Genomic DNA, 26,123 nt, shown 5'->3' with positions numbered 1-26,123 from the left:
TGGTTCGAGCCCACCCAGGGACAGGGCAGGATTCCTGTGTTGCAGGGGGTTGGACTCGATGACCCTCCCCTCCCCAATCCCTTCCAATTCTACAGTTTTATGGTTCTATGAGTCTCCGGGGCTTCAGACAGGGGACATCGCCAATCCTACCTGTAGATGTCGGGCATTGTATCTGGGACCTTCTGCAAGACTGAAGGCTCTTCCTTCCACATTCGTGCTGGCACATGCTGAATATTTCTTCCACTGAAATCTGTGTGGGGTCTGCCACCTAACCATGCCTACCAGGAAGTTAGTCCCACTGAGGTCAATGGCGCTGGTTCCAGTTCTTCTAACGAGGACTTAGAAGGGCTAAATTCTGTCTCAAGGGTACCCATTCAAGGGCGGGGGAGGGGGACGACGGGACAGTTAGATCAAGAAGACTATCAAATCAATATTGCTATGAAGCTCGGGGCAGGTTTACAGTCCAAATACGCCTGACCTGTGGAACCTTTTTCGGATCTAGTGAACAGGAAAGAACTGGAGTCGCGTGTCGAGCCCTTTTCCAGGTAGTAAGTTCCATTCAACTCAGTGGGACCTACTCCTGGAAAAAAAGCGTGTTGAGGATTGCTCTGTCAGCCTAGTCGTTTTCTTGAGGACTCGGAACCCATCGAGTCAACATTTCGTTTATTTCTTAAAATAAATTCGATGTCGCTATTCATTCCCGGAAGAGTTTCAAAGTGGTTCACATTCCACAACGCAACAAAGTCCAGCGTCGTGGGAAAGCACGTCCTCGTTATATGTGAACCCTGCTTCCCACGCAAAGTTGGTTTACAAAGCGGCTTCCAATTAAAAATCCAAAGTGACAGTATAAGTGTGTGAGCGCGCACGCGCGCGCGTGTGTGTGAGAGAGAGAGACAGAGAGAGAGAGAGATCAAAAATAAATCTCGTTGAGTCCAGTGGGACTTGATCCCAGGTAAGTGTACACAGGATTGTGGCTGCTCTCTAATGCGTGCGTGCCTAGGAGAGGAGGAGTTGGGGGGGGGAGAATCCTTGCAGCTCCTTGTCCTAGCTCTGTTTTGTTGTTTGTCTACCGGGATGGTCTGGCTGCACTTCTGAACCCCCTCGCTTTGACATCCATCCCACTGAACCCAGGGGGACTCGCTTCCAAGGCGGCGGATGAGGCTATGTATCTTGTAGTGCAGTTTCAAAAGGACTGGGGAGGTACAGGCAACCATAGCACAACTACGAGCGTCTTCAGGTTGCTCTGAACTGTATACACCGTTTACTCGAATAAAAGACCTCTAAGAAGTTTGCCATAGTTTGCTAGAAGATACTCTCTCATTCATTTCAATGTTACGTCTTTCCTCCAGCAAGCTCTCTAGGTAGCCGACATGGTACTTCCCTTGCCCGTTTTATCCTCACAACAACCCTGTGATGTAGGCCAGGCCAACTGGCTTCTTCACGAGGAATGGGAGGGGAGCAAAATGTATTGGGCTGACTCCACAAAAGTACATAGATTAATGTGATTCATCAAACTGGAGTTTTAAGCCTGAATAGCGGCCGAACTGCTAAGTCTGAACAGGGAATCCGAGTTTAATTATCTGCTACGTTAATACTTCCCTAGTTATGGCACGCTTTGGTATATTAGGTAAATAGGGAAGCGATGCCTATCCAAACTGCATCTCCCAGCATCCCTGATTATTGGCCAACCTGGGTGAAGCTGATGGGAATTGGAGTCTAATATCTTCAGGTTCACATGTTCCCGTGATTGGCAGTAGCCAATCAGATGCCTCTCAAAAGCTCAAAATAAAGTTGAGAAGCCATCTCTTGTTGGGTTTTCTCCAACACACCTGTTAATCAGTGATATACTGCACCTGACCATGGAGTTTCCACCTCACACCGACTTACAAGGCTATTGTGAGGGGGCGGTGAAATCAGATGACAGAACGAAGCGTTTTTGTACGCATGAAAAGTGCTTCGGGTAATACTGCTGATAAGATGACGGTGGTGATGAAAAAGCCCAATTTCATCTTCTTTCTTTGGAATTTATTTAAGGAACCGTTGTGCAGGGAGGAAAAGCCGTACACCTGACGCTAAGAAGAGTGGAGCGTAAGAGACTAGATTTATTTTACTTTATTTTCGGCTTGAGAGGGATCTTCCGAGAGCAAAGCTCCTGGAGGATTTGCAGACGAGGCAGGGAGGGGAAGTCAGGAAGAGAATGGGGGGGGGAGAGGGGCGGGTGCTCCTATTTCTAACTCGAAACCTGTCCGCTGTGCTAAATAACACGCAGACTTGCCCACATATCCGTCCCCAGCCGGGAGAGCCTGATCCCATCTCCCCAGGCCAGCTGTTCGAAAATCGAGTCCAATGTCGCCTTCCAATACTACTCCAAATGGAGATAACAAGTTACCTTTGCTTTCTCTCTCTCTCAATCTCTCTCTCTCTCTCTCTCTCTCTCTCTCTCTCTCTCTCTCTCTCACACACACACACACACACACACACACACACACACACACACACGTCGCCGTCACCGGACCCTAATATATGCAGCAGTTGCCAGATCGACTGCGGGTGGAGGGAAGGAGCAATGTATAACGAAAGCTTTAGCCGTGCGCAGGAATATACTAATGGCACAATCTGATGCCTCGTTAATCCTATGTAAAAAGCTTTGTCGCCTTCCCAATATTGACTGAATGGGTAATTAATGGCTCTTCATCTAGGCGAATAGTCGGTAATCCGAGGCAGGCGAAAGACAACAAGCCAATGGGTTTTAAAAAGAGAAAGAAAGACAACGACAACAGGTCTATCCAGAGGCTCTGCCCGAGCGCCAACCGAGTCATTTTGCAGAAGTGCAGACCCGGGCGCTTTAGTGAGATGGAAATTGGTGGGAAGCTCACCTGCTCCAGCAAAAAAGATTTTTTTTTTTCTTTCTCCCAACCAGTTACCTCAGGATAAAATGGCTGGAATTTGTTTTTTAAATTTTATTTTCTCCCTACAGCGGTTTCAAGAGAAAACTGGTTTTTCCCGGGTGTAGAATTGAGGGGGGGGGGCTGTAAACACAGAGAAACGGAGTCCCTATTTATTCCAGATTAGTGGCCGCGGGAGGGAATTTAAGGAACATCCACCTATGGGATGCTAAAAAGCCTGTTGATCTAGAAGGTGCAGTTTTTGTTATTGCAGAATTCTAGATCTTGACAAATTTAAATTTGACTGAATGAATTTGACTGAATCTGAGTAGTAGCAGGCCCCATTTGCTCTCCCTTGGGTCCGTTGCCGGATCAAGGATGGAACCTTGACCAGGGACCATAGTAAATGTATCGGGCCAGAGCAGAAGCTACCAGATTTTAACCAAGGTGAGATTAAGAAAGAAAGAAAGTGGGGGACCTCGTTCAAGTTGTAAGAAACCTGAATACTATTACATATTTTGGATGCTGGATGCAATGGCCTGAGGATGAGTGAGCAGGTGTGCTCCTGATTTCTACATCTCCATTTCAAAACATCTGAGATGAACTCAGTTGTTGGGGCGGGGTTCCCCACGACTTGCTTACCGAAGATTCATCTTGATTTGTTTGCGGGAAGGTTAGACAACGTTGCCTATTTAGCGAGCATCCACAGTGATTTGTATGAGAGAAGATTAGACAACGTTGCATCAGTTTACTATCATTATTTATTTCGCATTTATAGTCCACCTTTCCTCCAAAGGGTTCGAGGTGGCTTCCCTTTCCCTATGTGATCTTCACAAGAACCCTGTGAAGTGGGTCAGACTGAGAGGCAGTGGTTGAACCAAGGTTGTCCTAGTGAGTTTCATGGTTGTTGCGGGTTTGAACATTGGCCTCCCAGCTCCTAGTTCGAGACACTAACCACTACATCACGCTGCCTGTCCCACACTCTCCAGTGCATTTCTCCGTCGCTTCCTTTGGAAGTCCCGTCTTTTTTGGGGGTGGGGAGTTTGGGTCCAACTCTAATTGCGCAGCCAGAATTTGCCGGTATGTGATTGAACTCCATTCGAAAATACCGACAGCGCCCTCCGTGTGTTAAGGTTGGACACTATGCTGGACAGTTGATGTGAGCCATCTCTGGCAGACTGAAGAGGAAGTCCGCAAGTCCCACCAGGTTGGTGCACACACGTTCCAGAGGGAAGTCAATGGACTCCGTTTAGGGTTCAGATGCTCAGGGCTAGATCCACCAATCTGTGAATAACTTTTCTGAGCGCAAAGAGCGGGATATTTGCATGCTGAGAGTGGCAGAGAGGAACATGGCTGCGCACACGTAAGGCTTCTTCTTAAACAGACTGTGGAGCGAGAGAAGCAGGAAACCAGGCGGGGAGGAACTCCAATAACCAATGCCTCCGAGACCCACTGTGTGCGGCTAAGGTTGCAGCCACAGAGTGGAGAATGCAGGTTTTCGGGCAACTCTGAGCCAATCGGTCCGATCTACCTCACAAGGCTGTTGTGAGATAAAAAGGCCGTTTGGAAACGCGTGGGTGGGATGACCACTAAATATCAAGGTAATGATAACCTTTTATTGATCCAATATATTTCTAATAATAATAATAATAATAATAATAATAATAATAATAATAATAATAACAACAACAACAACTAACACCAAGTGGTTGTCGTCGTCGTAACAGTAGCAACGGTAGTAGCGGCATTTATTCTATTTAACAACTCTTCTCATTGGTGGCAGTGGCCTCCCTTGGTCAGAAGGGCGAGATATAAATGTAACAAACAAACAAATCGCATTCCATTTCAGCATTATCGTTAAGAATATTTATTCCATTTGTTTCTTTATGATGTTGTTCCAGTTGTAGCAGCAGCAATTCCAGTAGCAGTGATAGTATGAATGGACCAAGGAAATGAGGGGTGAGAGAAAGAAAGGAGAACGAAGTACCGTCTTGCGCCTCCTTCGCTACAGTCTTTTCAGATTTCAAGTGGGCTCTACGGAGGCAGAGCGGGGTGGGTGGGTGGGTGGGGCAATTGTAGACAATTCTGAATCGCTCTGGAAGCGTTTAGGCCCCATGGCGTCAAAGATTCTGGCAGATCCTTCCTGGTATTCTGGTATTCTCTTCCCTCTTGTTAGTTCAAAAGCGCGTGCAAACGTTGTGTTCGTCTCCAACCTGTTGAAGTGATGCCTGCTGCTATAGTCACGATGGCTAAATGATATCTCACCTCCAGGAAAAGACGGCTGGGAAGAACAGCGGTTAATGGAGGGCTCTGGCGCTCACGTCCTGCTTAGGCGCTCCCTATAAACACCCAGCTGGCCGCTGAGGGATAGAGAATGGTGGTCTGAGCAGGCCTTTGTTCTGATCCAACGCGGCTCCTCTTGTATCTTCTTATATCTTGATTCCATAACTCTATTCCTAATTGGTTAATCAATTAAGAACTACAACAACTCAGAATCCTGATACTGGAACCTTTGCTTACTGATTTCTGGCGATCTTCCTTCGTAAAGTATAGGGAAACCCATAGGAATTATTTCAGGACAATTCTATTGTCTATTAGAGAACTCAACCCACAAACCGGTTAAGACGTAGTATTAGACTTTAAGCCGAATCAATGGAACTAATCCGGTTTAAATCCTAACACTTCAGTTTAGCTATGCATCCCTTTATGGCCAAATGCTTGCCTTACTGGAGCGTAGCTTCTGCTTCAAAATGATCGGCTGATTCTGGGGGCTAAGTCTCTCGTATACCTGAATTTACTCTGGATTTTTAAATTGGCTTTTTGCTCCTTTAAAACATAGGGGACGTTGTCTCTTGTGCGGTTTATTAACCACAGTCGCTTAAGAATATCATTGGTTATCACTTAGCTATGGTTATAAGTATCCTAGAAAATCGAAGTGTCATTGAAATATCACTGAAAGTATGAGATTTGTTTCCAAGAAACAACGTGGTTCCCAAAATGTAGCGCTTGGAAGAGGGTGCGAGACAGACCCCTTGATTATCAACCGGTGGTGAGGGAATATTTAATTTAATAAGGCAAAGATTGTCACCAGATGAAGAGGTGAGATCTAAACAGACTCCCGTTTCGAGTTCAGCGTTTGAATGGTCATTTGGATGGATGGATGGATGTGAGTCTTCGCTGGCCACAAAGCAAGGAACGCACCCTGGTTTCCCCAAATTTATTTAAACCTGTCAGCGTTGTACTTGGCAAGCAGTAGTCATTTCCTTCTTGCTGTTAAGGGGTCAAGTAATTCAGTCGGGTATGGCAGTCGATGCTAAAGGCGGGTTGGAACAGAAACGAGGGTAAACTTATAGAACTGGATGGATCATTTGCTAAGCGCAACGTGCAACTGCTGGACATTGTTGCATCCAAGGCCACAAGATGTTCCTACTTTAAAGAAACTCACCCTATATTTGTTGACTCAAAAGGGTAAGAATGTATAGGATTGCAGCCGACGCAACGGCCATCGGGAAATTATCCTGAACTCTGCTCATTGCCAGGAATCGGACTTGAGCAATGTCTGATGGGTCTTGTGCAAGAAAGTCCTAGTTTATGGAGGGGGGGTGGTAGCGCAAGAAAACGCCGCCTTGTTCCTGCCTTAGGTTGCAATCTTACGCACATTCACCAGGAAATACGTTCTAGCGAATATTGGACTGCCTCCCCCGCCCCCGCCTTCACGTCCTGCTCAGGAATAGAGCGATAAACAACTCAGAGTGCAAGGAATGGTGTGGGACTCGGGAGAGGGCAGATTTTGTTGGGTTGGTCGGATGAACAAACAGTTTAAGAAATCAGAACAGTTTCGCTCTTTCTAGCGTAAGAGTAGTCTCCTTTCGCTTTCCAAAACCAAAGGTTGGCTTTGGCCAGTCTGAACTACAAAACAAAACTCTGCCGACCGACAGGCCCTGATCTAGCATTGGATAAAAGTAAAGTGCCGCCACACACCTCTCGCGAAAAACACACTTTTCTGTCCCAGAAGCCTCCCCTACGGAAGCACCATGTCCCCTAAGAGCACCTGCAGATCTTGTCCTGATTCCTTATCTAGAGAGAGCAGCCCACAAGTTGTAGTGAGGGCCACCAGCTTGGATGGCTTTAAACGGCTATTAATTCACGGAGGATAAAGTTGCCAGTGGCTATGAGCCACAATGGTCATCTTCTGTCTCCTCTGCCGGAGGCAGGATGGTTGTGAATATCAGCTGCTGGGAAGGTCCTGTGCGCTCAGGTCCTGCTTGCAGACTTCCAGCAGACATCTGGTTGGCCTGAACGAGCTACCCTACTAGATGGCCCAGTGGTCTGATCCACCAGGAATTTTCTCATGTTCCTTTTGGAGGTACCACTTTAGATCTTGCCCACAGCTGGGGATGGACCATGCCTCAATGGCAGAGTACTGCTTACGTGAAGAAAGTCCCAGGTTTCATGTAGCATGTGGTGTGAAAGCCTGAAACCCTAGAAAGTAAACAGTCCTGGACTGGATGGAGCAATGATCTGACTCAGCATAAGACATCTTTGTTTGCGTCTATGACAGGTACATTCTCGGAGAGGGTAATTCACCTTGGTCGGTGGGTGGTTTGTGAGTCATGCAAACGCTATGACACATTACATTTTTTACAGTCTTTATGTTTAATTTTGTTTCTGTTTAATATTGTTACTTATGAATTCCCTATCGATTCACACACCCCATTTATTTTCTCGGTCTTTTCCAGAACAGCCCCCCCCCCAAGACTTTTGCGTAGAGCTAGCATCTAAGGCCTAGCATGGAAGAATCTCCCAGATAAGTCCCGGAGAAGGTGCATCCCTAACTATCCCAGCAAGACGAAACCTGGGCAGTTTTCATTTAGGGAAACGCCCAGATAGTCACACAACAGCCCACATGTTCCTTGCAATCTGCCTAGGTCTCATTCTGTAGTTTACTTATCAGGACAGTTAATCCCGCTTTGACCCATTTTAAACACATTGACTTGGAAGTTCCCATTGATTGCACTTGAAGGTTCTTGGAAGGCAGTTCCATCGAAATCAATGGGATTTGCTTCCTAACAATTCTGTTTAGGGTTGGGTTGTTGTTTTTATGCGGCTAATCATTGTCTTCTACATTACCCAAAAATACACGCACTTCTCTTTGCTTTAGCTCAGAGCACACAAATTCTCCTCTGACCTCCCTTGCCAAGCAAAGGTGTTTAGGGTGGTATACGAAATGGGGACGGATAGAAAAGATACCTCAAACACCTGAGCATATCCTAATCGCCTTCCTATGGACATATAAGGTCCATTAGCCAAACTCTTCGTTTGTGTTTTTATATCTTTATGATTTCTGGACTCCAGGAGCAAGGTGCATATTTTTTGCTTGCTTAAAACGCGGGTGAATGGTTCCTTAACGCATTTTTTAACTGCGCATCTGCACACGGAAGCTATTTTCGGGTTAAGAGGCTGCAGTCCTATAGCAACTCTTCCTGAGAGTAAGCCCCACTTACTGACAGGTAGACATGGATAGCATACTGCACTTGAAATGGATCTTGTCGAGAGGGCAAGGAGGGGCTGTAATCCGCTTTAGGGGGGTAGCATTCCGAATTTCTTGAAACGGGATCAAAGTGCTGATCTTGTCTATATGGGAACAGACATTCCAGGCTATCGTCCATTTCCTTACTCTCTCTCCCCAATCCCGTCCAGCTTGCTTTGCAGCGAAGGTGGAGGAAGCTTCCGCCCTGTCTCCCAGGGTGGGTCTTGCGTTCCCATCCTCGCTCGCCGCGCCTGGAGTGGCTGGTTGCCTCCTGCAACGGCTTCCATTGATTCAGAAGGGCCTCAGGGGATTTGCGTGGAGTGTGAACCCCCCAGTCGCCCCCGGGAGGTTAAGCAGAAACCGGGATATGATTAGTAAACAAATTGTGCAGAAAGGCGCTGGATTCTTATTGACTTACTTATAGGTCATCTGCTGCCGGTGCTGTGGGAAAAACTATTTACTTTACACATATACTTTATGATCTTGGGGGAATTAGAGGAAATTCAATAAGAAAACGGCTAGAATCGTTTAAAAACCCCTATTTAAAAGACTTAAGGAAATTAGAGTCTTATCAGATTAAAATCCACTACAAATGTAAGAATATTGTCTCCATCGAAACGCAGTGGGGTCTAAGGAAAGCGGTGGAGGGGAGAGACAGAGAGGGAGCGCCTTTGTCAAATCGCAGGGATAAACCACGTCATTTAAACACCGGGATAATGAGCAGAATGTAAATTAATTTGACCTTCTTTACCAACAGACTGCTAAAACAATACGCAGACTAGTTTAGCGGTCTCGAAGCGAAATGAGGAGGGATGAGATGGAGGCAGAGAATTCAGAGGACCACCATTAGTCTGGAGGAGGGTGGTGGTGATATTGGGGATGGTTTGCAGAGTCCCCCTCTCAGCCAAGCTGGGTGCTTTTTATCTCCACAATTTGGAGAACTGCGCCTTAGCTTGTCCAAAAGCCTTCTGAGATGAGCTAAGGCGGGTTTTAGCGATACCATATGGAAGCTTCAACCTCGCCGTGGCCCTCAGGAAAATTAAACCATGGCAAAGGAGTACTTCTACTCGGGAGTAATCAGAGTTGATAACTGCGAATATGGAGTCAAGAGAGGTAGTTATTTCGTATTAACGAATGTGGGAGCGCAAGATTGTGATCTGTTGTATATATGCGGTGCTTAGATGATTCTTGGGGCCAGGGAGAAATTTGGCAAAGTGCGTAACACTGAGGAATCCACTAGATCGGATGTGTTTTCTATCATCTTCTAACTATTTAGGCTTTGGGATTAATTCTCTCTTCCTGTGTCGGTATAACAGCCTCCGTCCTCTCTCGGGAATCTCTAATCTAAATGGGCATTCTGACCAAGCAAAGGATCTCTCAGCATGGTTAACAAAATTTCTGTTTCCAACGATTCTGTTTTCGTTCCAGCAAAGATTGTACTATATTGTCACACTTTAAAAAACCAAACCCGAAGAATATTAGCAAATCCCGCATGCAGAGCGCGATAGGAAGCTCATACAAGGGCATTGTTTGTACTGAATTGTCTTAATTAACCTAACTTTCTCTCTCGCTCTAATACAGATAGATGGATGGACATATATTCTTGTGCGTAAGAATATAGCAAAGTCCTTTTATCGTCATGGCAAAAATGTGACATTGTGCGTGTGGGGAAAATAATTCCGGGAGAGAGAAGGAAGGGAAGTTTTCTTTATTGGGGATGCGATAGTAAAGAACGAATTCTGAAGACATTTATTGGGAAGGGGCTCCAATGGTTTTAAATAACGCTTACCTGGGGTTGCGTTCCGCTACCGTGAGACTTGTGGTGGGGTTGTGTTAGTGCCTCAAATCAGAGTTTAAACAAGGATCAAATTTAACCTAGCATATCGATCGTATAGTCTATTTATATGGTTTTCACTTAATATAATTTACATTGTTTAAATTATATATATAAAGGGTCCTCTTCTCCAGTCCGTCCCCCCATAGCGTTTGAATAAATGTATGGATGACATTATATTGGCATATTAAAATAAACGGAGGATAATTTAATTTGGGGGGTTATTTTAACTGAAAATAAAGAAAATGATGGGACTGACCGCGCGATGTTATTGCACGTTTATTTCAAAGCAAGCCTTTTGGACTTCCCACGGAACTTTCCACCAACTTTTCCCCAATAATTGGTTTGCAAATTAATATGCTTAGGACTGAGTTACAAAATAAGAAATAGAAATATAGTTTAATGGGTTCTTTGATTTTTTTAAAAAATAAAAAGTATTGAATTTGAATGAAAATTTGCATTCATGTATATATTTTTATTACGTTTATATATCGCCCTTTCAAATTCTGTGGCTGGTATGTATAGACAATTGAAAAACTGGCCGTCTCTCTCCATATATCTTACTTTGGACTAGTAGTAATTCGTGTTTTCCAAAATGGAAATTTTAAACGGTCGTGTTTTGTGTCGGTGTACATGGCATATTTCCCGAGTACTTTTTCATTCGTGACTGCGAGCCGTTCAGACACTTGCCGCCTTAAGAGATGTGCTTTCCTCACGCTTCCAGCCGGCAAGTCTGCTTTTAAGGCTTGCCACGGGCTTGGTGGCGCATTTATTTTTTAAGATTTTCTCCTTAAAGTGCGATTTATTTTCTGAGTCATTAAGACGAAGCTTCCGAGGCAGGAGAAAGAGTCTTCTCAATGCAGCAAAAACTGTCTCTCCCGGAGAGTTAGGTGTCGGTTTTCTAGTCATTTTATCAAAGTTATTTGTGGGGCACATCTAGCTGTCTCCTGATGTTTTAAAAAATAAGAGTTGGAAAGCGTTCTGCAAATTACAGACGCCTTCAGAATAAAATTGTGTTTGTGAATAATCATAATAATATTGCTTCCATAGGAGACGACTTTCCTCGTTCTTATTTTATACCTCCCCACTTTGCTCCCTTGCAATGCAAGGCTTTGAGAGAAGACCTGACTGGAAGAGCCGTAGGGGAGGGGGGGAGACAAGAGAGCAAGACTTTTAATTTAGCCCTGCCCTAAGTTTCTGATAGGGTGGTCTTATTATAGCCTTCGCCGGGGCGTAGCGCCTCCTGATTGGCTGCGGCGCGCGTCACTCCGAGTCTCAGCGGCGAGTCTAGGACGCGGGGGAGGCAGGAGGGAGGGCAGAGAAGGGGGCCGGGTGATATCATCGCCCCGGGAAGGCCGCCTCTGGGTTTAAGTTGTTAGGCAAACAGGGAAGCTGCTGAGCTGCTCGGGGTCCGTCGCTTGCCTGGGCTGGGTAGACCGGAGCGAGGGGAGACGTGCAGCGACCGAGAGGGGCTTGCGCAGCTAGGCAAAGCTGACCGTCGAGGCTCCTGCTCTTGCAGCAGCCGCCCACGCCTTGGATCTAATACAGTCGACCTGCGCCTGTCACTCTTGCCCGGCCCGCGAGTCCGTCGGCAGCCTGGTGATTAATTCATGGTCGGCGCGGTCCGCCGCGGGAGTCTACGGCGGAGGGTGTCTTCGCTCTTCTTCGGGGTTTCTCCTGCTTTCGCCCGCAGAGGCTCATGCGACGGGGCGGCCGCCCGTCGGGAGGAGGTGGAGGAGGAGGGCAGCGACGGCGGGGGGCAGCAGCGTCGCCTTGAGAGCCGAGCAGGGCTGCCTGCTGCGGGAGAAGTGAAACTGACACAGTGAAACTGACAAGGAGGCGGCGGAGGAGCTTCTCCGGCCGCGTCTCCCGCGCCGAGGGCTGCGCCTCTGTCCACACACGTAGCGCGCACATCCACACCCAGTGTGCAGCCCCCGGCAGCTCGGGCTGGCTCCCGCAGCCCGATGAACTGCCTGAAAGAGCCGCTGAGACTGGAGCGGCTGGTAGCCGGGAATAAACTGTGCTGCTCCACCTCCCCTTCCTCCGCTTCCTCCACCTCCTCCTCCGCCTCTTCCTCCTCCTCCTGCCACCACCACCACCACCACCAGCCGGCCCTGGTCATGGCTTCAGCCCTGACCCCCGGGCAGCCGCGCTCGGCCTTGGATTCTGCCAAGCACCGGCTGGAGGTGCACACCATCTCCGACACCTCTAGCCCCGAGGCCGCAGGTAAGGGTTCTCCGCCGGCTCCACGCTGCTTCTCTTTCCCTCGCCACATCATCTCATTATTCTGATTTATCAATACAGAGTCTTGGGGGATTAAACTGGGTGTCCCAGTCCTGTGCTGAGGACGCATAGTGAGGGATTAGAAGGAGAAGGGAATGGAGCTATAATTGCAGATGGCACTGCCTTTGTAGCTAGATTCTGGGAAACATTTGGTTTCTCCTTTTCTGTCGGGAAACAGCGGGTGCGCGGGGAGGCAGAAGAGTTGCACAGACGCCCGGCAAATCCAGGCATTTGTCACTGAGAGATAGAAACCTAGCAGGAAAGACAGCAGGACCCGGGCTTGTAACTGGAATGCAGTCTCCGTCGTGATTTAGCCAGACCATCTCAGTAAAAGAGCGGTGATTGACCCTGTCACTCTGAAATGTATTTAAAAACAAACAAGCGGGCTCTCTATATAACAGCACTTACTGCATCTAGTACAAATGTAGTCGAAGCTGTAGGTGAAATTTAATTCCAATAAAGGTACCTTGTAGGATCCTGGGGGAAAAGAGAGTTCAGATTTGCCCATGGATTTCCATCTATCCATGGTGGTTTCCTTCCAGTGAGTCTTATTGAATATAGTAGGATTGGATTCCGATGAAATATGCATAGGATCGTGGTGTCAAAGGATCCTTTGCACGCTTGCTTGGGAGTAAGTTCGACTCGAATCAATGGGAGTTACTTCTGAGTAAACGTGCGTGGGCTGGTAAACTGCTACTTCAGGGGCGCACTTCAACCAGCCAGTCCTAGTTGAAAACACTGGGACTTGCTTCTGAGTTAAGCGTGTTTAGGATTGGGCTGTTTGATTGCAATCCGAAGTACACCTACCTATGACTGTTCCGTTAAACTGAGTGGAGCCTGGAGGATTGGCTACTTCAATTTAAGTGCTTCTGCTTGACCGAGGATGCAATGACATATATCTTCATCCAACCCGATCCTACCCATGGTTACTCGCAAGTAAACATGTCCGATTAAAATAAATGCTATTTGCCTTAATGAAAACATGCCCAGGAATTGCAGTCGTATGTGCTACAGAGACTGCAACTATCACCATGAGCGAGAATGTAGGGGTCTTCACTGGGCTTAATGGAGGCAATCCCAACAACTTTGAGATAAACACATTTAGTTCTGAAAATCTATTCCATCTTTAAAGACACTTCACACTCTCATTAACTTCAATGGGTGGCATTAAACTAAGTTTTACTGCGAGCAGACCCACTTTAATGAATGAACATGCCTTTGTTTGGGCCATTGATTTCAACAGATCTACTCAGAGTAAAACTTGGCCGAATACCATGCAATGTGAGTGGAAGTTAGACCGACTCACCGATTTAGGACACATTATTGTAACATAATTTCTGGATGCTCGATCCGTGAATCAGCACCAGAGTGGCCTTGTCTAGATACAGGAGAACGATGTAGCATAGTACACCAGTATTGCTGCAATCTTTGTAGGTATTTCGGAGGAGAACCTCAGTAAATGCAGATCCGTGTTCGATTTTAAAGATGTGCATGTGCACACAGCTGTATTGATACAGATGCAATATACACGAAGTCTGCAGCTGCACAGCGTGTACTGTCAGTGCAAGAGGCATTTTATACCTGTTACATATAACGAATGCATCTAGGTGTAACGCTCAATTGGAATTAATTTAGGGCAATCCTGAAACAGAGTGCCATACTTCTTGTAGTGTGAGGGGGGAAAGCTTTCCGTGACATCACTGAAGGACTTCCGTGTGCGTAAGAAGGTGGCCTTCAGATTTGCTGTATTAATCTTGTATTGGTGCACACTTTTAAAAGGAAGCACTTGGATTGAAGTCGATATACATTCTAAAACTTAACTCCTGGGATATAAGTGGCAACGTTTTTAATAGCGCTGAAGGACACAGCCTGACTTTTCAGTCCGAAGCACGGTTACTTTTCAATTTATGGCCTTGGGTTTTCCTATTTATCTGGTGTGTGTGTGTGTGTGTGTGTGTGTGTGTTTCATTCGGATCCTAAGCGCGTTTATTTCAGCGCAAACCTCATTGCTTCCAAAGAAACTACTTCCGTAGCCTTTATTTGTATTACAGTTTTAGGAGAGCAGCTTTTGGATTGGGCTTGTTCACCCCTCGATCTTTAAATAAAGTCTATGGAAGTAGATACTCTGCGTTCCGATTAGGCCGACTGGCTTCAAAACAAGTGCGCTTAGAACCGCATGTTTCTCCGCCGGTTCGCAACGACCCGTCCCGTCCCCCCCCCCCGCTACTTCGGCTCAACCGCCTTGGGAAGAGCGCCGACTGCGGGCCGCGGGCCGGTTCAGCGGGGCCGCGGAACGCTTGGGCTGATCCCCTTCTCCCTCCGCCCGCCCTTTTTCTCCCCGCCCCCCGAATCCCAATCCGCGCCAGCCTGTTGACCCGCGACTGCCTTTTCCTTTGCAGAAAAAGACAAAAGCCAGCCCAGCAAGAATGAGGACGCGGGCGCCGAGGATCCGTCCAAGAAGAAGCGGCAGCGGCGGCAGCGGACGCACTTCACCAGCCAGCAGCTCCAGGAGCTCGAGGCCACTTTCCAAAGGAACCGCTACCCGGACATGTCGACTCGGGAGGAGATCGCCGTCTGGACCAACCTCACCGAGGCCAGAGTCAGGGTAAGGGGAGCCCCGAGCGATCTGCTTTGTTCTGTATGTGTGAATGTTGGGGCCCTTTGGCAGCAGCGAGGCGAACGAACCTAAGTAACTTGGCTGGCCGCTTTCGATTTGGCCTCCTTTTCGAGGCGGGCTTTGGCCCCGGTGCAGCGCCTCTCTGCTTCCCTCTCAGGCCGAGGCAGGCTGCCATCTTCTCCGAATATGATGGATGGCTGCGCGGCGTGTTCTGAACTGGATGTGTACTTTATGGGAAGCGCCGCCAAGAAAGCTTCCCGGGGCAGGCTCCGACGTGTGCGCAGCAGCCCGAGATGCGCAACACACGAGGCCTCTGACTCCATCGAAGGCACCCAAAACTTGCCCTTCCTTGCATTCTTCCTTCCCTCTCCCCACCCCTCGCTCGCCCCAAGCACCCTCAGGTTTCACAACAACGGTGGCTTTCTCCCCACCCACGCCACCCCTTTCTTGCCAAGATTGATGGATCGATCAGAGTGCTAAAACGCAGCAGAATCGTGCAGTCCCGTCTCCGGGAAATCAAAGTGGGGGGAAACCCAGATCACAGCCCCAAGTCTGTATATATGGAAGAAAGTCCCGTGAAAAGAGAGGCAGTGCGGGTGCCCTCATACAAGCTTCCCTCTGTAGGGATAGTAAGTTGCAACTCTGTGGGCCTTTAAAACCTTTCGAGTTTGGTATATCCCCCTCCTAGCCGGCTTGCAAAGAGCTTTAGAACTGCAATTGGTGGCTAAATTACTTTAGAGTAATTCCGTTAGGATTGCTATGAGGTCAGGAGATTTGAGGAGATTAAAGAAAGTCCCAGCGCAATCCATGAAACTAGGAGCGGGGATGTTCAGGGTGTTGCTTACTCTCTTTAAAAAACAACAACAAATAAATACATAAAACAGAAAATAAGGCCTTCTCCTTCTCAAATGTAAACCATGTTTGTTTTGGTTAGAAGCGTGAAAGCCTTCCCAAACAAATGTTACCTGGAATAAGGACATTTGTAGTCAACAAGACTTACTCCCAAGAAAGTGTGTAGGGAATCAGAGCGTTTCTAAAAAATAAAAAGCGCCTGGTACCTAAGTTAATGTAGGACCCGTTCATATCTCTGTTTCTTATTCCCAAGTAAATGCGATTAGGACTTGGGTGTAAACAGCGCAAAAATAATAATGCTTTAATTATATATATATATATATAAACTACAATTTAAATTGGGGTTTTGGATTAGACCAATGCGAAATGCGAAATGTTGCATTCATTGGAGGAATCAGTTTTTGCTACAGTGCTTTGGAAATAAACAAATCCCAGAGATTTTAATTAAAAAATATGGGAGTCTGTAGAGTTTGGGCTCAGCTGCTTAGTGGAAATAAACAAGGAGTAATTAAAAAAAAATCTAAAGGGACACAGAGGAATCTGGTTGTGTTGGCTGTTGACTCAATTCAGGCTGGGTGTCTATTCAATAGCCGCGCATTTAAACGAAAATGTCCAGATTTAAGCCGATGGAGCCTCCTGCCCTATCTTTAGAGTCCTCCCCTCTCGAAAACAAAAGGAGCTTAATTTTATTGAAATCTGCCGCACTTACTTCTAAGCAAGCAAGTAAGCGCACTCACGACTTTGTGACATTTTGGTTAGGCCTAATTAAGGTTTTTACCATACCGTGGCTTTGAGATTTATTGATTTTTTTGTAATAAATCAACAAAGCTACCTACATGGTGTGTGTGGGTGTTCTAAGTAACTGAGCGGGCAAAGCAGTTGGGTTTAGTGGGGTTTGCAATTCTCTACAAACCGTGGTTTTACCGGGGAAGAGCTCGCAGTGGCCTGCTGGGGTGGCCTGCTCTCCAGTAAGGATGCATAGGAGAGCAGTCTCTAAGGGGGAAGAGATGCAACTAGGTCAGTTTATGTGGAAATGCGATTGTAGAAAAACTGGCTCTTTTTCTATAAGAAGCTTGCGCTTTTGTATTTGGGGGGGGGGAGTGTCAGCTTGCCCTCAAGTCCCTCCTGCAAATGTGCTGGCCTGTAACGTTTTAAAAATATGACTTTGAAAACGCTGGCAGTGGAGAGGTGAACAGCTCCCCTCCCCCATTTACAGGTTTATTTTCCCCACTTCTTTGAAACCTGGAGACGGCCGTGTATGTGCTTTGGGGAATGTAGCTTGTTATGTTTGGGGGAAAGTGGTGGTATTCGCGGGCGCTGGGTATTGGGTTTTATTAGGCGTCTGCGAGCGAACGGTGCAGTCGAAAGGGAGATTTGCAACGTAAAACACGGGCTGTGTAAACAGAACGGGAAGAGCCCCGCGACGGTTCGAATCCACATAATAACTTTGCAGGCGGCCGACTGGCAAATCAGGCGGCGGGATGTGGATTGGAGCGAGACACACGCCTTCGCCATTGTCTGCGCGGCGGAGGCTGTTGCCCTTTAGCACGTAGTGAAAAGGGCAACTTTGCCAAACGAGCAGAGGACAAGATGGGGCGGACGTGGCTTGGCTTTACTGGCGATTAGCACATGAAAGGGACTGGTCCTTTTAACAAGCTGTTGAGGTAAAGATTTATGACGGCTTGCCCAGTTATTTTTATTTCAAAAATATTATTATTGTTCCTACGTCTTGTTTCTAGAGAGGAGATATCGATGGGATTAAAATGCATTCTGTTCCTCGGTTTGGGAAAGAGGGCTGAGGTTTTAAAAGTTGGATTCTCGGTGCAAACTCAGTGTTTTCTTTCTTTGTCGGAAATCGAGGGAGGGGGAAACTGAAAGGTGGAGGAGGGGGAAGGAGCCCATCCCCTTTGTTCGCGATCTCCCTGAAAAACAAAATGAATGGAGTGTGAACCGAATGAAGGATTCCACCTACAAGCGAGCAGAAACCAAAGCGGCAGATAGATAATATATAGGACGTTTCCTTGGCCGGGCGTCAAAGCCTGTGATGAATGACACGAGCATTTGCACTACAAGAGATATTTTGTCATATATAGGTGGAGATATTCAAAAGCAGCTTAAGCCAGGGCCCAGTTAGGCGTTTATCGTCCCTCTGAAAGGAATGAGGCCGCCACTCCAGAGAGAAACAACGGGGATCTATTGCGTAGATCCAGTGCATGCGCGATCAAATATGTTCCCACAGCCACTGTAAATTGCTTTATCAGGCTGTAAAACGTGCTAAGAAAGAAGGGGGGGGTGCTCTTAAGACCGGCTTATGCTTCGGTTTCTGGTGCCCCAGCCTTAACAGATTTACTCGAGAGTTAGTATCGCCGATTTAAGCGGGACCCAAGCAAGAATGTAGACCTGAGGATCCTGGGCACATTTTCTGGGCGCAAGTCCCTCTGAGAGGCTCTGGGTGCCAGCCGTAGACCCCGATGCGATGCACGTTGACCGGAAAGTAAGTGGCACCGAGGGTCAACAGAGATTATTCCCAAGCCAATAAACTTGGACTGGCAGCCACAAGGTCGGCCCCTATACGTGTTTTCTGGGAACTGGGAAGCAATTCCCAATGACTTCCAACTAATCTCTGTAAGAGTACAGAAGAAGCCATAGCATCGTAAACGAGGCTCCAATGATTTGCAGTGGCAGCATCAGGAAGGGGGGAAAACATGGGGCGGGGCAGGTTGAGACATAAGTGCATTTTGTGGGGAGCTACCTCCCCCATGTTAGATTTCTGGAAGATAAACATAGGCATCTTCTGCAGGCTCCCATCCTCAACGTATTTTCTCTGCCCGAATTGTGTCTGATGGCGTTATTACTTTTCAAGGCAGCAGGCTTAGAGGCTTGTTTCAAAACCGTCCGGTTTATGGCTCACTGCGAGTTTGTACGTGGAAAGTGCTTCACGACTCCCCAGCAGTAGTGTGTGTTTGGGGGGGGGGGGTTAAGAGCCAACTGTGCGTGGTGGAAGGCCGCTGTGAGAACAGGACGTTAGGCTAGGTCTCATCCAGCAGGTTCTTCTCGGGTTCTAGACTTCCCTCTACACTTCATGCTGTACCCCAAAGTTGCTGGAGCCCCAGGGCTCCAGGAGGAGAACATTACTGGTGTCCTCCTCAAAGTTCTGGAGATGCTTGTGCGGCGCGCGGGTCTGCTTTGCCTTCCCTACAGTGACCGGCTTTCTCCCCCCACCCCTCCCCATCCTTCTCCTTGTTTTGTTGCCCCCCTCTTCCCGTTCACCCGTCGCTCCCCTCCACTGCAGGTTTGGTTCAAGAACCGCCGGGCCAAATGGCGGAAACGCGAGCGGAATCAGCAGGCGGAGCTGTGCAAGAACGGCTTCGGGCCGCAGTTCAACGGGCTGATGCAGCCTTACGACGACATGTACCCGGGCTATTCCTACAACAACTGGGCCGCCAAGGGCCTGACGTCGGCGTCGCTCTCCACCAAGAGCTTCCCCTTCTTCAACTCCATGAACGTCAACCCGCTCTCGTCGCAGAGCATGTTCTCGCCGCCCAACTCCATCTCGTCCATGAGCATGTCTTCCAGCATGGTGCCCTCGGCGGTCACCGGCGTGCCCGGCTCCGGCCTCAACAGCCTGAACAACTTGAACAACCTGAGCAACCCCTCCCTCAACTCGGCCGTGCCCACACCCGCCTGCCCGTACGCCCCGCCGACCCCTCCTTACGTTTACCGGGACACGTGTAACTCTAGCCTGGCGAGCCTGAGACTCAAAGCTAAGCAGCACTCCAGCTTCGGCTACGCCAGCGTCCAGAACCCGGCCTCCAATCTGAGCGCCTGCCAGTACGCCGTGGACAGGCCCGTGTGAGAGAGAGACAGCAAGGCCTGCCGCCTTTCGTCCCTTGTTTTGTTGTTGTTGTGGTTGCGTTCAGAAAACAAACAACTCCCCCCCACCCATTAAAAAAACAAACAAACCCAGAGACACAGGAACAAGCAGGCGCACAATTCTGAATGGACGAGGGAGGAGGCCTCGCTTCCGCAATCAAAGGACTTGAACGTTCGAATCCAAAGTAAATGGGCACTAAGGGAACGGGAGATGGAAACAGCGGAGTGACTTCGGAATTGAGACAAAATGTAAACCAGAAGGAGAAGGGTTAGGGAGAGGCACAAGAGATACCACTGAAACTAGCGAGTCCCTTTGTTTTCAAAGGATATTCTCCTGCTACCTTTCACTGAAGAAGAAAAAAGTATTTCCAACATCTACAAGGACATATATTATAAATATATATAAAATACGGACAAACGTTTGAATCGCTATACTATGACATTTTAATGTTCCTATAAGCTTGTTATTTTTTATGTTTAGCATTGTTAACATTAAAATAAAAAAATGACGGGAAAGGATGTATATATATATCGAAATGTCAAATTAATTTTATAAAAGCAGTTCTTAGTAAATATCCACAGTGTTTTTAAAAGTTAGGCTTTAAAATAAAGCATGTTACACAAGACATTAGGGATTTCTTTTCTTTTTCTTTTTTCCGCTTGCGAGCAAGGGAATGTATATACTAAATGCGAGACTGTATGTTTCTAACATATTATTAATTATTATTATTAAAAAAAAGAAGTCCCATTGTGTGAATATCGGTTTTAGAATAGTACCTCTGGTGGATGCAATGGCGACGCTGAAACTGCAATGTAAACATACCCTGTGTATAACATTTCGTATAATAGTGTTTTCCTTTTCTGACAACATTGGAAAAAAATGTGTTTTCTTTCATGGGAGTAAAATATACTGCATACAGTTTGGTCTGGAATTTTTTTTAAATCCGTTGAAGCGCATAGAGGGATATCCCCACATATTGTCCGGCTGCTGATCTCCAGCCTCCCTTCTGGTGAGTGCGGAGGAAACCTGCCTGCTCACCTCGCTCGTATACAACCACAAAAGTCCATTGTTACTAGCAAATACGTCTTCTACGCCTTTCATTTTTAGTCTTGTTGGTGCAGTCCTATGTATGTCTACTCAGACGGAAGCCCAGCTGAGTTAAATGGAGCTGTGCACAGGATTGCAGCCCAAATATGTCGATGGCGGTGTAAAGGAAGGTAGGAAGGGGGTGAGAAGTTCAATCTCTACAAGGGTCGTCCCCATAAGGTGATCGTTCTCCTCCCAAGGAGCTGGGTTCTGCTGTTACTGCCCTAACCTAACTGATCACGAACGCGATCCACCTCTGTTCTGAGCCCTGTTGACTTAAGGCCCTACGTAGGTGGCTGCCGAATACTGAGACAGACCATTGCTGCGTCAGTACTGGCCGGCAACTGCTCTTCAGAGCTTCTCCTGGAGAGTTCTAAACGACGCTCTTAAATCCAAGTGAAATCACTGGGACTTAAACTTTGTTTAACTTTGCCTTATTTGTGCCGAATAATAACAACTGAATCAATAAAACGGCCAGGTTATCTTCTTATCTGTCTCTCCATTGTCTGCTCCTACCGCTCTTTCTCTCATCTGTTCCTTTCTGAGAGTTAAAAAAAACCAAACCAACAGAAATTCTTTCCTTAAACCTGTACGGATCACCCCCACCCCTCCTGCAGAAACCGAGAAACCAGAGCCTGCTGTGTCTAAAAGCGCCGCCGCGCCTCGCGTCCAGCTCCGCCAGAGGAATCCGGGAGAGGGTCGCTGGTTCTGGAGCAGCTCCTTTCAGAAGGCTTGTCCTGCAATCTGTAGCCGAGGGGGAAAGGTCGCGCTCTTTGTGTTGGGCGCGTAGAGATATTGACCCATTCATTCTCAAACTGCTTGTTCGCCAAACGATACGGGATTATAGTTTTGCAAGTCTGCGGGTGGGGGGTAAGCAAATCAAGATGAATTACGGCGCGCGCCCGGAGCGGGCAGCAGCAGTAGAGAGGGAGAGGAGAGATGGTTTAAAAAGAGTGGGAAAGGGTTCCTTAGGTGCGCATCTCAGGAGTTAAGCTACTGGCCACCCTCTTCCCCCTCCCACTCGTTCCCCAAGTCTCTGTCTCTCTGTCTCTCTTCCTCTCCCGCCCCCCCCCCCGCCCTGCTGTAACCTTACCAATAGGTAGAACACACAAATGCGCCTTTGTTTTCCCGGTTTCAAAACGTAGATACCAGATAATGCGTTTAATTTATGGTTGCCAGGAGCTGCAGATTAACTTTTTTCCCCCTTTCCGTCCCTCCCCCTTTTCTCCTTTTGGGGGGCAGAGGGCGTTACACTAGATCCCTCAAGTCTACAAAAGGCCCCCACCCCATGGAGACTGCAGAGAAGAGAGAGGTAATAAAGGAAGGGTCAAGAGGACTCGGAAGAGCCTGTGCACCTGAATTCACTTACAGAATCATAGGATCGTAGAGCTGGAAGGGACTCCGAGGGTCATCTAGTCTGACCCTCTGCAATGCAGGAATCTCAACTAAAGCATCCAAGGCGACTCCAAACATTTTGCCTTATTCATTCAAACAGCACCTTCTTTCCAAGCAGCTCAGGGTAGAGTTCCTGGTTCTCCCTCAACTCCATTTTATCCTCACAAAGACCCTATGAGGTAGGATAGGGTGAGAGGCCCGAGGTCACCCTGTGAGCTTCATGGCAGCGTGGGGACAAGATCCAAGCACGCTTTCACTGCACCACCAGGCTGGTTGACTTGGAAGTTCAGTTCCACTGAAACCCAACAGAAGTAGAGGGTGGAAGCCAACTAAGTTTTTCTCAGAGTAGACCCATGACTAAATTAGGCGTATTCATTTCGATGGGTTTAATCCGAGTAAGATTTAGCTGGAGACCACCCAAATTATCTGCTGTCCTCTAAACCACACTGGGATCTTAGCAATCTGTTTTCATGTCCCCCCCCTCCAAAAAAAGGGGGGCGGGGAAGGGAATGGATTCGTCTCAGTCTCCTTACTTCTCTCTCTTAGAGAGAGAAGCCCAAGGAGTCCCTCAAAATAAGGACTTTCCTGCAAGGCCCAAGGAACCCCTGTTCCCTCCTTTGCGAGGGCCGAAGGGCCTTTCGAACATGCCAAGGTCCTTGACCCAAGGCCAGGTTTTTCAATCGATCGTCCTTCTCCTCGGGTCAACACTTCCGACCGGAGCGTGAGAGGAGCCTGGCGGCATTTCTCCGTGTGTGTCTGTGCGTGCTTGTGCGCCTTTGTGTTTAAACGAATGGTAATTATTAAGCCAATTGTTCTCAACGACTACCAGCTTGCATTTGATAACCGACGGAGCTCTCGCCCTTTCTTTAGCCAGTTCATGCATTCAAAAATATTTTCGTGACCACAGACTTCGTATCTCATTTCCGGGCGGGCCGATTGACGATGAAAATCGGGTCATCTCTGGAGCTACGCACGGAACTACTCGGAAGTAAGTTCCTTTTAATTGCTTCTGCTTTGGGAGTGTGGGGGGGGGAGGAGAGAAGGGGACTCTGCATACGTTTACTTCGAAGTAAGCCCCATTGAATCCCCAGGTAAGCTTGGCGAGAACCGCACCAGACTTATTTTCTGCCCCCCTCACTTTCTCGGGGCCCCCCCACTGTTAGGCAGAAAGGGAAAATGCCCTCGTTCTCCACAACACCCTTTACTGTGGTTATTTCCCCCCCACACAAAAAAAACAACAACACATCACGCATCAAGCGACATCTCCCCTCTCAGGAGCCTCTGGCGCTCCTCAGCTCAGCCAGAAATCGGGGGAGAAAGTACCCCTTGCCTATCCCAGAAAACCCCTGAATTAAATCCCTTCCCGAGAGGGAGTGGAATTTCTTCTCTTCCTTCTGCCCCGTCTAATAAGATAAAAGCCCGAGGGAAAGCGGGGAGGGGGCTCGTTTTTTCCTGAGAAAGGAAAATAATAATAATGAGATTATATTTGGAGTAGGCAGTAAATCACAGGGGGGCCTTGGACGTCCGGTGGTTGTGTTTCTGACGTTTCAAAGCAAAACCAAAAACCAAAAAATAACCACCACCACAAAAAAACCCCAAAAGGTAAGACCGAGAAACGACGTGGTGTGTGTGTGTGTGTGTGTGTGTGGGTGTGTGGGTGTGTGTGTGTGTGTGTGTGTGTGTGAGAGAGAGAGAGAGAGAGAGAGAGAATGAGAATATGCAAGGCCAGAGAAGAAAGCTGGCTCAAAAGAAGAAAACATCGCTTTCCCAAGTTGCAGGTCTTAAAGCCCCAAAGCCATAAATTAACCGGCTGGACTTGTGGCATCTCTCTCTCTCTCTCTCTCTCTCTCTCTCTCTCTCTCTCTCTCTTGAGGACTCTATTAGAAATGCCGGCGAGAGATTCGAGCGGCTGACCCCAAAGGCGGGTGCGAGCAAACAGGGCTGTCTGGCTAGGAATCCACATCGCAATCCACAAAAAAAGAAGCCCGACTCCTTTCCCCTCCCTTCCCGTCGAGGGGCGTCACTTTCCGCGCTGCTCCCCGCTCCGCCCCCCCCCCGCTGGTTTCCCTGTAAAGTAGGCAGGCAGCGTTTGAAGGGAGATCTTGGCACGCCCCCCCCCCCGCGTGCGTGTGTGGATGGACAGAAGTGGGCCTGTAAGAAGAGCGGATGTTTTGAAAGTTTTATGAATATAGACGGGCTATTGATTGCCTTCAGGAGCTCGGCTCGGCTGAACCCAGCACGTTTCGTCGGGGAAGGAATTAAAAGCTGGAAGGAGAAAAAAAGCCAAGAGACTTGGGTGGCTTCTTGATGTTTCTGCAGCGGCAAACGGCGAGCGGCTGCCTATTCCTCCATCTTCCCTGGCATTCGCCTGCTCCTGACGACGGAAAGAAAGAAAGATCGCCTCCTCTCCTTCTTGGATTACTGGATCAATAAACTAAGATCATATTTTAAAGCTTGTATGTACACACACTTGGGAGGGGGTGTTAGCTTCGTTGAACACAGGGGGCTTATCTCCGAGGAAACGTGCTTAGGATCGGGGCACACTTCAGGCATCCTAAAGCACGAAGAGAAACCAGTTTTGGGTCTCTCTTTGTCCCTCGCCCGTAAAACTGTTAGGATTACGTTCCTGGAAACACACTTCACAATTTAGCGGTGTTATTGTTCGCTGTTGTTTTACAGCTTCGGTTCTTCGGCATTTTAACAGTCTGCACTTAACGGAAGGTAAAACGTCAAAGTGAGCTTTAAGAGCTAACAGATAATAAAGGGAAGAAAAACCAGAGGAACAGAGTCCGCGAAAGCCAGGGAATTTATTTTACGAAGGACAAAACGTACTTGCAAGGATTAGGGGAGGGACGAGGAGAACTTTTCATTGGGTTGTTAAATGGATTAAAAATGTAAATTGTGCATTGCATTCCCACGATATACACACCCACCCGCTGGAGGTTTCACCAGGCAACAACTTTAACTATATTTTATCCAGCTCTATCTACAAGAATTCCAAATTTTGGACACGGGAAATGAAGTACGTATATAATCTCTGAATTGTTCCCAAATTGTGTTATCTCATTGACGGTCAGTGAATATCGCTGAAGAAGAATGTGCGGTTTTGTGTTTTATTACCTTTTCACGTCAGCTTTAACAGTGCATGGCACACACAATGTCTACACACAGACATACAGGATGCATACCTGAGTATCTCTCGAAATACAATTCTTATTAGCAGAATCTTCCCACCCCAATTAGAAATATATGTCCGGAGAAATATGTGTCCAATCTTTAATCTAATTTCTATTCACAGCTGTGCAAACTGACTTTAAAGGTGCATTTAATGCAGTGATAGTTAAATATTTTAAGGGCATATGATTTGGCTTGCTAAATGCCTGGTTTGATACGCAGACTAGACAGACGTAACTCTCAATAGTCGCCCCCGGTAGGCCGGGACAGTTAATCTTCCACGAACCAGGAAAGATTTACTCTTTTCCAGATCCGTACGAAGACTCGGCTAATTAGATTGCTGAACCTCCTCACCCTCCCACGGGGTGAGCAAGAACACTTACCGAACACACACGCACCATTCCTGTCCCAATCAGTGAGTCTCAAAACTCACACACACAGAGGGAGAGAGATTTAAAGCGAACTGAGACTCCTTAAAGCGAACTGAGACTCCTTAAAGTGAAAAGACACAAATCAGCTTAGATAAGGGTTACCTATTCTCACATCGGAGCCTTCTGTCCCAAGCCAGTGTACTAAGTCACGTTGAACTCGGC

The 26,123-nt window shown here is 47.6% G+C and overlaps 1 protein-coding gene and 1 long non-coding RNA gene across 5 annotated transcripts in view; both read left to right on the top strand.

Moving 5' to 3' along the window:
- Nucleotides 1–20,793, top strand: part of PITX2 (paired like homeodomain 2) — a 34,679-nt gene extending 13,886 nt beyond the window's left edge. For 3 of the 4 annotated variants that reach the window (XM_083459334.1, XM_083459336.1, XM_083459335.1), the window contains 2 exons: nt 14,932–15,137; nt 19,294–20,793. In XM_083459334.1, coding sequence (XP_083315460.1) covers nt 14,932–15,137; nt 19,294–19,857 — 770 coding nt within the window. In that variant the 3' untranslated portion in view covers nt 19,858–20,793. Of the gene's footprint in view, nt 1–12,190; nt 12,476–14,931; nt 15,138–19,293 lie in introns of all 4 variants that reach the window. The other variant, XM_083459337.1, reaches the window with a different exon arrangement.
- Nucleotides 20,794–22,485: 1,692 nt separating this feature from the next.
- Nucleotides 22,486–25,440, top strand: LOC310686498. The gene is made up of 3 exons (XR_014515960.1): nt 22,486–22,535; nt 23,264–23,344; nt 24,571–25,440. It is a non-coding gene; the product is annotated as an uncharacterized lncRNA (long non-coding RNA).
- Nucleotides 25,441–26,123: the final 683 nt, after the last annotated feature.

Source organism: Podarcis liolepis (genome assembly GCF_965112155.1).
Source record: "Podarcis liolepis genome assembly, chromosome: 9".
Classification (NCBI taxonomy): domain Eukaryota; kingdom Metazoa; phylum Chordata; class Lepidosauria; order Squamata; family Lacertidae; genus Podarcis; species Podarcis liolepis.
The sequence above is the reverse complement of the archived record's forward strand: the minus strand, read 5'-3'. Positions and strand labels throughout refer to the sequence as shown.